We start from the raw sequence: 11,296 nt of genomic DNA on the forward strand, positions 1-11,296 counted from the left end.
TTTAACGTTAAAGCAGTTTCTAATCTTAATGTGACCCGATCTAATCTTAAAGCTTTTAGATCTTATCTTAAAGCAGTTTCTAATCTAAAGCATTAGATCTTAAGCGTTGAATTGGTATATGATGGACGTACCAGATTAGAGTTAAATAATATATAAAGGATTGGGTCCTCTCTCTCCCACACACAAGAGTTGCATTCTTCTCCATCAAGAAGCACATAAAGGAAGTGAGGGCAAGAGGAGAGAAACCGAATTCTGAAGAAGAGGAACAGTCAGGAGTCAGATCAAAGTAGATGGCAGCCATTACATCTTCCGCTGTTAATCAAGGTATGTCATCTATCATATTAAGTTCTATTTGTTCTGTTTGTGAAATATTCGGTATTGATGATCTTTGGGCTGTAAGTTAATGCAAATTTTACAATTGTTCCCAGTGCTGCTAGAAAAGTATTTAGTCCATCGGCTAAGATTGCACCTTGAATTGATTTCTCAAAGCTAGGCCCTGCATAAAGTATGTAAACACGCCAGCTTATCAATTGCTTCACTGAAATTAAATCGTAAGGGGTGATATGAAAATACCCGATTAGCACACAAAGTATTTTCACATTTTCAGAGATTACAACTCTCTTACCAACTTTTCTAGTACTTTGTAAATTATTTAAATCCAACAATGGTTGCAATCAGAAGTTAGAACAGTACAAAAATAATAATGAACTATCTTACGCACAAAGTATCCCAAGCATTATCAAACAGAACTTTCTCAATTACTAACACCGCGGGCCCTCAGCTAGGGATCCAACCTTCAAGAAAGGCTTATGATGGATGGTGAGTCAGAGAAAAGAGGCATTCAAAAGCACCCAAAAAGTATAGCAGGTTTCGTGAACTTGTGATTAGTAATGAATGGAGCTGTTCAAAAAGGATTAAACTAGTGAGATTTGGAAGCAAACTTCTTAAAAGGATATGGGATGAAGAGCTTCTCCACGAGTTTGAGATAGGCAGAGCTAGGGAGGTATTGTTAAGGAGAACAAATTTAAACCATATATCCAAAGACCTGTAAAAATGACCACATAGGGGAGGTAAGAGAAGCTACTCTGCTTTGACCACTGGAATACATTTTAGTATTTTACAGATGTTAGACACTTAACTTTCCCTGTTACAGCTCAGGTAGGTTAACTCTTTCTAGAAAAGAATGAAAAATAGACCACAGGGCATGAGGGGGTGCAAGAGAAGCAACTCTAATTTGACCGATAGAAAGCATGTTAGAAGATATTACCCACTTAACTTTCTTTGTTACAACCTAGGTAAGTATTTCTTGCTAGAAAAGAATTAGAATTATGCATCATTAAGACAGCCTACATTCATAAATAAGGAACATTTATCTATGAAAAATAGGAAAACTTGGGTATAGAGCAACGAAAAAGAAGAAATTGGACAATGACCTTGATGCACTAGAGTACAAGTTACACGTGCCGGCCAACTTGAGTCTCCTGGAGCATATGTGATTGACCAATGTTAGGGATGACTGATCACTATAAATACCCTAAGGTATGCCTCATTTTCAAACATTTCACACTAATTTCTATAACTGTGCACTTCTTTATAAGAATGACTTCATTCATGGCATAGAATTCTGTAATTATACTACAATTTGAGCAATTAAGTATCATTATCAAGATCATTCAAGACAGAGACGAGTCTCCTTACTATATGATATACTGAACTGTATTGCTAAAGAGTGAGGAGCTCCTTCCCTATTTCAGCCATATTATGAAAGTAATTTATCTTTTGTACCTTACATGTTAACACTAAATAAATAGCATGGTTACGTTTATTATTCTTCCTTGTAAAACAGAAGATTGTTTGAAGAAATGCATCATTGCAAACATTGTTTTTAGCATTCGAATGATGGTCATGAGATAGATTAGCTCTATTAATATTGACAGTTATTTATGATGTTGAGATTAGCTAACCAGCCACGATGGCCCTTAAATAATTTTGGGCCTTCAAGGCCATTTGTAGATTCCAAGGAAGGTTACTATGACAACCCTCAAAACTATTACTATTCACTATTGGGATGAGCTACAATACTTAGCCAATTACAGGACTGATATGTTGCATGGTAGTGAGCCCGAAATATGGTCAACAACATTCCATCAACTAATTCCCATCACACAAGATTCCCAATGGGATGGATGAATCACAAATTTATTTATGAAGTTCACATAGATTTTAATGCATGCAAAGATCTATTTTTCAAATACGCAAGCATACAACTGTTGAAGTGATCATACTGTTACCACTCAAACAAGAAAGGGGTCCTAGAGGGGCACTTGCTAGGTCAAGAGAAACAATGAAGCTAAATCCCACTGTCACCACAACTAAAGCTTCCTACTCTTTACGGACTTTCACCGATGGGAGGAGACCCGATATATAGAGAATCACTTATGAAGGATAGATCAACTAAGATGGATGTGAAGTGATCTCGATAACCCTTTCCTAGGAGAGACTCAAGAGTGGGACTTGCTTGCTTCTTAAGTAAGGTACAAGATTCTCTAAGATAGGGGAGTAGGGATTTGAGGGCTTGGATTAGGGAATGTGACTTGTAAAGGAGCTTCCTAAACCATAAAATCCTTGTGGAACTTGGTTTCCCAAGTGGTTTTTGAAGAGTTGACTTTGATAAGATATGGGACCACATGGGACCAAGTGGACCTAAGTTAGACCAAGGGGATAGGATTTAGCAACCAATGATATGATTGACCTAGTTAAGAAAGGGAAATGGAGCCAGTGAGGTTTCTAGCCTAAGGGAAACCAAGGGCAAGAATTGGTCTTCAAGCTAGGGCTTGTGATATCTCAAGATCCCACCGTCAAAATCTTATGAAAATTGGAGGGCTTCTTGAGGACACACCAGTGCAGTTGTGGACCAAAAAACGAAGTATTTGGATGCCTAGATCGTGAGATATTCGATGCCCTAGGTGATTCATGGGGTTAGACCTAGAAAGAAGAGGAGAAGGCGAAGAAGAATAAGTTTTAGGGTGATCACCTATGTTAGACCAATGCCTAATCCTTTGGGGAGATTGGAGTCAAGAATGATTATGAATTTTGATTTGATTTTCTTGGTCAAGGAGGCCTTAAAGGCAACTTCACTTAGCGCGAGGGTAAAGGAGAACAACTTCAAAGACTTTATACTTCATTTTGCAAAATAAATAGATTATCAAGATAGATTTCAACCATGAAATATCCTTAGGAACTTCCACTCATCATACATGGCCCATACATAAAGCATCACTATCTAGCAACAAAATTTCCACAACTTTGTAATGCAACAAATTAGCCTCCTTCCAGTTATTAGACTATTATTGAAGGAACCAAGCTTTGATACCAATTGTTGGAAATACTGAGAGGGGGGGTTGAATCAATATTCCTTAGCAATTAGCACTTTTAAATCTCTTCAGAGCATTAGTTCATCTTCAATTAGTATTAATGTTTATGCAGTAATAATAGTAAAAAAAAAGAACACAATAAGCACAAGAATTTTAGGTGGAAAACCCCCTCCGGGTCAAAAACCACCGAACGTTTTTCTAATAAATTCTTTAATCTTCAACCCCAACTGAAATGAAAGCAACAACTTTATAGAATTCTAGAAAAGCATTCTTCTCTAGATCCCATTGGAAGGACGGCCCAATGCCCTTGTTTCTTCAGTAATCAACTGAATGGATGCCCCAACACCCTAGTGAGCCACAACTCGCCCTAGCGCCACCCTACAACCCTGAAGTGTTCATAGGCCCCAACCTATAGGCGACTTCATTCACCTACCTAGCACCACCCTACCACCATATAAAGACAAAAAACTAAATACAAAAGTGTGGACTCCCGTACCAAGGACAATGATCCACGATACAATATGATTTACAATGATTTTGACCGAACACCCAATCACACTATGACCTGCAACCCAACCATGACATCATCCCAACAAAGACTCCTATACCTCCCAATAATTCCTTTTCGACTCTAGGCAGATTGACTCTTTTACAATAATGACTCTTCCAATGATGACACTTTTACAAATGACTCTTTTACAACTTTACAATGATGACTCTTGGCCTTGACACTTCTTCACAATATACGGATGGTTGTCATGTCTTCAAAGGATGTCCCGCTGCAATGCTTCCTTTGATTTGATACTTCTGCTCTTGAATTATTGCTTGAAGTTGTACTTGAATCTTCTTCTACCTGCATGCAAAATTTGCCTGGCGAAACCAATCCAAAACAAAACAAAATACCCTTCAACTTACCTCTGCTTGCAAAACACATGTAAGTGCATAATAATGAATAAATACAAATTAAAATTACAATGCAAACCTGAAGTGTACTTGTCAATTTTGTTGTTGACTTGTTGCAGTAGTAGACAAAGACTTCCACTCTTGATATATGCCTAGACTCTATGCAAGACTATATCCAAAACTACCTAAAGATATATACAATAAAAACTGATGACAGACCCTAGACTTGTGATTGACCAAGTTCTAAGTACAACAATAGAGACCATTCTATCAACTAAGAAAAGACAAGTAACATGAACTTACAACATCATATAAATTTAGCAAACTTGGTGTAGCATCAAGAATATGTAGCATCAAATGTGTAGTATCAAGAATAGGACATCCGAAATGTGGTATCAAAACTAACTGTGACATATAGAGACATAGAGATATAACCGAGACCCTGTATATACTTATGTTGTCCTGCAAAAACATATGTCAGAGATGATACTCATATTTCAAATGTAAACACTAATCATATATACCTTGTTGTAAGAGAATTACCCTTGATTGTTGATGTGTGGTCCTTACTGCAGTGATCCTTGAATGCCTATTTTTTCTTGCCTTCTAGGAGCTCGATATTGAATCTACTGTATCTATGTAATTTAGGATATCTAGGGGTCTGAAATTTCGTCCTGTGATAGCCCTCGAAGTCCTCTTTCAAACCCCATAGGTCTGATCAAGATTGGATACTTCAAGAAAGAGTTATGCCCAATCTCCCACGATGACTTGATTATAGACTGGTTCAGTAGAGTGAACTTGTACGAAGTGCCATGTATCACTGTTGCGACGTTCGGCCATGAAAACACTACTCAACAAACTACATCCTATCCTCTTTATGTGACTATTTATGAAATTTGAATCAAATTCTCAGAGAGAAAATTATGACGTGTCTCCCAACATCACCTATTTGACATAAAATTCATGAGCCTGCACAAACCCTAACTTCCTCAGATCATATCTCCGAAAATATAGCGAACCAAGATCGGAAATCAGGTCATGAGGTTCATCAAGATTTCGGCTCAAACGGGTGTTAATGTTAGCTTCTGAAGCTTTGTAGAAAAACAATTATAGCGAAAATTCCACGATGACCTATTTGAAGCCACAAAATCCCTGCTAGAGGAGGATATGAAGGTGATTATTTATATGAATGTCTTGAGTTGAGAGGGTCCTCAACAAGAGAACGTTGGAGGGATTTTAGGAGGTTTTTTTTTATTATTAATTATTGACTATTCAATAACCACAACCAATTATGAGTGCCATGCCACAACCCCATAGGGTTTTAGCCCACTAACTTGGGTTACTAACTTCAAACATGAATATATCTCAAACCGTGAAGAATTACTTGGCGTGCCATATATCAATGGAAACATCTCGACGAGTAGAATCCATATAGAAGATCCTTGACTTAGAATAGCGTAAGTTGTCAAGTCAAAATGCCCATGCAAGATCGGGGTAGCCCCTGGTGCTGCTTGGGTTGACATCAATGACAACCACTGATCAACAATTGTATCATTATTCAAGTTATTCAATAATAAGAAAATTACTATTTTACATTTGTGCATTCTACAATTCAGTTGAATCTCTAATAGATGGATGAGATTATCTTAGAAACTTTTTATGAGCTTCTAGAGGTAAATCGATCTTATCCCAACTAATGTCAATTAATTATCCACTTTTCCTAAGTTTAGACTTGGAAATATTTAAAAAATCACTAATTGACATAATTAAGATATTTTCCCTAGGTAAAACTTAGGAAAAATTACATGGGCTTAGAGATAATTAAAGCCTTTGTGTTACTAGCCTCAATGACCCCTTTCAAGGATGGAATGCTTGTCCTATCTACAATGTTTAACAAGAGGGAAACTGACAGATTTTCAAAAACAATATTACCTCTTCTAGCAACCTCTAGAAAACCATTCTTAGCAACTTAATGGAATCAAACCTCTCTCTTTCTTGGGATGATAAGGATTGGGAATGAAATCCCACTAAAAAACTCATCCTTTCCTCCTTGGGTCTTTCTCATCATCTCTTCTCTCATGTCCCTACGTACCCCGCCCCCTTTCCATCCAACCCTTCCTACTGGCCTCCCCTACCCATTGATTTCGTTTAACTCAATTTTGATGGTGCCTCCAAATGGAATCTAGGTCCAACAATCTATGGAGGAGTTTTTTGCAATGCGTAAGGTCAAATCACACACATCTATGCTGGGGAAATTGGTCATACCACCAATAATTTTGCAGATATCTGAGCACTTGAACAAGGCCTCCTCATTGCAACATCAAAGAATTACTGCAAGCTTATCATAGAGAGACATACAAAAACAATAATAAATATATTTCAAAGAATCCAATGTGGTTCTAACCCCTCTAAAGCAACCAACAACTGGAGATTGAAGGCTCGAGTAATAAACACAACAAATCTCTTATCTCAGATTCTTGTCTTCCTTCTCTCTCATGTTCATCGCAAGGAAACAAACTAACCAACCAACTAGCCAACTATGGCCTCAATCTAATTGCATCTTCACTAGATTTGGATTGGCATCAAGCAATTCCAACCTCCATTCATTCTCAATGCCAGAAGCAAGCTGAAGTAGATTTCACCTCCCATGGAGGGTGCCCTAATGTGGGCCGTCCCCTCCTACTATGACATCATGATGGTACATCACAACAAGTTTTGCAACATGCAATCCATTTTCCCTATGGCTGGCTTGTGGGTCACCTCAAAGACATGCTCCAACACGAAATCTAGGTTCCAATATTATGCAAGGTACCAGGTAGGTACCAAACTACATAGATCCATTTCATGGTGGACAGTGGAGGAATTGAATAATCATACCAGAATGATGGCCCCTACCCGTACCCAGAACACTCCAAATCAATCCTCCTGGGAAGTGGCGGCCATGGCAGCTCTTCACTTTAGAATCACTGACACATAGCATGATCACAATAACATCTCTGAGCAATGTGTTACACTCTTATATAATGTCTAGTGCACTTTGAACATTGGTTATATGAACTCCCTTGGTATCAACAAAATTGAGCGAACCAAGGCTCTCCTATGTCCATATCAGGATCATGCAAAATTATCAAAGAGCCATATCCTTCCTTGCCAGATAATTCCATTCAATGTGAGTTGTTATTCGTGTTGCAGACCTGGTTTCTCGGCTTCTTGCCATAGGATTATCAACCACCCAAGTCAGCCTGTTCTTGATCCAATTCCATTTCATTCTCATAAAATCGTGCTTAGCTGAGCCATTATATGAATTTTATGGTCTATGCATTGGTATATCTCTTGCAAACACTTCGATCCGAAATGGCCTCTTAATCATTCTCTCAATTTCCCCCCGCTCTCGTATCATCTCCCTTCAATTTCTGCTCATTTATCAACCCCCAAATGCTTATAACCTCACAACTACTTCCAGCAACCTCTGCTCTAGCATCATCTCCTCCCCTACTAGCCTCTCTTCCACCCCTTAGTCTCTGCTTGTTCGGCTTGACAATCTGAATCCCAATCCTATCACCTCTCCTATCCCCAGTCCTTCCCCCAATAGACATTATCGAATCTCTAGACTTCTTTGTTTCCCCATGACTAGTGGAAGACATACAGTGCCCCATCAAGGAAGGGGTAAAGGTTGTCCCTCTGTCTCCTCTCCAACCCCCAGTCACATGAATTTGACATCTCAATTGCGTGCCTAGGTGCAAGTAAGGGAATCTATGGCTTGTTACGAGCAATACATCCCTGAGCTTGTTCACCAAGAAATTGAAATAATAGAAGCTATTGTATGTCAGAAATGTCTCTATACTCCTGACCACCATGTCCAAGCTGAGACCGGGGACTAGGTCCCTAACTTATGTACCACCACTCGCTCAATATTTTTAGGCTACATGCAAATAGTCAATGTTTATTGGCACACAAAAATTCTTTTGGGGCACATCTTCACAGACCACAACATTGATGAGCAAAAGAACTCTCACAAGTTAGCAGAACTAGAGGAAAAATTGGATGGAATGGACCACAAACTAACCGTCCTCCTCAGCAAGTGCAGCAACAGCCCATTCCCTGGAAGCATGGTTGTTCCCCAGCAGACCCCCAAGCAGGACAATTCAGAATAGTAGCTTCCATGCAATCTCAATTTTCTGTTCTCAATTCTTGTAATGGGCACACTCAGTCTATATTTTGTCAGACTATGTTTTGTAATTTTTGTTTAACAAAGGCTATTATCAAGAGAGGTTTATACAACCCCAAGAATTTGAAGCTCAACCTCTGGTCTGGTTTCCCACTGGGCAGACTAGAGGCACACAACTACTGATCATGTAACTTTTTGCAGTTTTAATATAAAGTGCCTAATTAAAAAAACAAACAAACAAACTATGTTAACGGGTCCAAAGGTGAAAAATTGTCCAAATAGTCAAAGGCTTAGGCAAAAACCTCCCAAAATGGGAAGGAATGATCTGGACTAGATCACCAACAAACCCTACATATGATGTCCAAAGTTGGCTACATGTAACCATCGTCATAAATTGGCTAAGTATGACAAGGAATAAATATGTTAAAGGATTCAAAGGAAGAAAAAGATTGCCCAAGAAATCAAAGGCCTATTGTATAATTGGCTTGAGTCTTTATTTTGAGGGCCTGCGATGCAGGTTTCCTCATGTGGAGGTCTTTCCTTGAGGGTGAAGTATGATGAAGAGGACTCCACACCCTTGCACCAACATGGCAGCATATGGGAGGGCCTTTGTGCGGGAGAGGTAACATGGGAGGGGGTCTCCAACCTCCACATCTTCGTATTCGGCAAGACAAGAGCATGCAGGAGTTGGCATGCAGAGAAGCTGATGCAAACAATGAATGAGTACACAAAACTTCCACTTTCCATCCTGCATTGCACTAAAAGTACAGTGACTCAAAAGATAACACATGGTAGTGATTTGTTCATGGAGAAAACACAAAGAATGGGAAAAAATTAAGAGAGGGAAACAAACTCAACACCAATCAGGCATTCCAACTAGAGACCAGTCAACACACCACAGCAGGCCGTATCACTGTCACATTAGCACACACGTGTACATCACATCAACTTAATTGTCAGAACAACAAAGAAGGCAATTTCAAGAATTGGAGGGGCAGTTGAACAGTCAGTTGGCTTTGGAAGTGTAGATTGTCGAAAAAAGTGAGAAGGGAGAACCTGTGGTCAGAACAGTTGGGTGGGTACCTGCCAAAGCCTATAACTATGGTAGATTAGGTGGACAGATGGCCATGCTTATGGGACAGTAAGGGTATACCTTGTACCTCCAAGGCATTTCCTTGGAGAGTCGGTCGAGTTTAAGAAATTGGAGAATGATAGAAGGGTGCCAAAGAACTAGAGAGACGCACAATAAGAGACAAAGAAAACAAGGTAGAAATTAGTAAGTTTTAGTTACTGAACCCTGTCAATCCCTATGGTAAAGTGTACATGCAATAATGCGAACAATCAATAATCCTAATTGGAGGATGTATGTAGAGTAGCATGAACTGTAAGTAAACACATAAATCTCTAGTTGACAGTGTAACTGACATTAAATGTATCTCTAGTTGAGAGCAGAATAAAGAGAAGCTTTAAGTGCTGGAGTTTTTCATGTTTCGGGTTATCTCCAGAATATATCCTGTGTGAATGGTTCCATGAGTCGGGCTATCTCTAGAGTATATCCTGTGTGAATGGTGTGAATGTTTTGTTGTTTTATTTATATTCCATGTTGTCAAGTCTACATTACTGTCGCAGGTATTTCTGCTGTAATGGAGCGTAGTTATTTGCATAGTTGGACATAAATATGGATATATCAGCATCACCATTTTAATTTCACTAACCAGCTCTTAGGGTCTGTTGAGATGAACAGCCCAGTGGATCAATCTAACTCATTTGACTTTCTGAGTCAATCTCACTCATTTGACTTGAAAGTCCTAGTCATCCTTATGAGTAGGAATTGTGAGTCTCACATGGAGCAGATTCAGACTTGGAGGACCTGACTGGACTTAGTTTCCTCAAAGAGCACAGTCAAATTTGGGAATCCACTCGGGCTCGGAAGAGTCATGACACTAATTTCAGGCATATCATACTTAATAAAGAACTTACAAATCCTTATGATTTAAGCAAACGCTTGCTATTGTTAGAAACTAATTGTGAAACGGATTTTCAGATACTACCAAAATTAAAGGCCTATGGGACAATATGGGTTAAGGAATACTTTTCTAGACCATGCTACAGACAAGAAAAGCATGTACTCTATATATATTGCATGATTGAAAATTGAAATACTAACCATTGCCAAAGCGTGCTGAAGGCCCCATAACTGCAGCCAAGAGCAGTGATAAATCCTCATCCTTCCCATAGAAAGGAGGTAAATCCCTCTTCCCACACCATACAACTCTGGGAGTACAGAGAACTCCCCAGTTATAGCTACCAATAATAGTCTTCCTCCATTGAGACTCAGGAATTTCTGTTCCGTTATCTACAAATGACCTGCTGCCCTTTGCACTCCTGCTGGATACTTCCTCCTCCTGTGCGGATTCCATTTGAATTCTAGGCTTTTGGTCACAGATATATTTGATGGATATCTACGAATATTCAATTTGTATGAATGGTTGTTCCTTAGCACCTAAGACTCACAATGCAATATGAATCTGGATGTAAACACCTGATCTGTAAAGACATACAACGATCTCTGAATCTGGTCTCTGATAAACCCATTTGAAAACATCACTGTAGCTCCACTATTATAATGGGTTTGGAATAATATATAAGATAGCGCATGATGCTAAGGTTTTATTAGTCCTCTACCGTTATATAGGGGTCAAATTTGGCCTCCACTCACGAAGAATCTTTGATCCAATCTAATTTTTGACGGTAGTTTTTTCATTTTTAACGTAAGAAATTATGTTGTAGTTGACCAAACTTCCCTCCCTAATCATTAAAAATCACTTCCTTCCCTAACCATTAAAAATCA

The 11,296-nt window shown here is 38.9% G+C and overlaps 1 protein-coding gene across 1 annotated transcript; it reads right to left on the minus strand.

Moving 5' to 3' along the window:
• Positions 1-341: 341 nt before the first annotated feature.
• Positions 342-11,059, minus strand: LOC149242481 (uncharacterized). Its single transcript, XM_089370851.1, has 2 exons — positions 10,613-11,059; positions 342-496 (listed from the first exon to the last, which is right to left on the minus strand). Exons 1-2 carry the CDS (start codon positions 10,863-10,865, stop codon positions 342-344), a joined length of 408 nt encoding a protein of 135 aa, XP_089226977.1. The 5' UTR covers positions 10,866-11,059.
• Positions 11,060-11,296: the final 237 nt, after the last annotated feature.

The sequence above is a fragment of the Pinus tabuliformis genome, chromosome 8, assembly GCF_031772625.1.
Source record: "Pinus tabuliformis cultivar Carrire ecotype Pingquan chromosome 8, CPIR1, whole genome shotgun sequence".
In the NCBI taxonomy this organism is placed as follows: domain Eukaryota; kingdom Viridiplantae; phylum Streptophyta; class Pinopsida; order Pinales; family Pinaceae; genus Pinus; species Pinus tabuliformis.

Bases quoted from the DNA above. Each gene is read 5' to 3' on its own strand.
- LOC149242481 (XM_089370851.1), bottom strand. From the start codon at position 10,865: ATGGAATCCGCACAGGAGGAGGAAGTATCCAGCAGGAGTGCAAAGGGC. The intron at 497-10,612 runs GTTAGTATTTCA...TACTTTATGCAG, and splicing joins TTCAGCACGCTTTGGCAATG to GGCCTAGCTTTGAGAAATCA.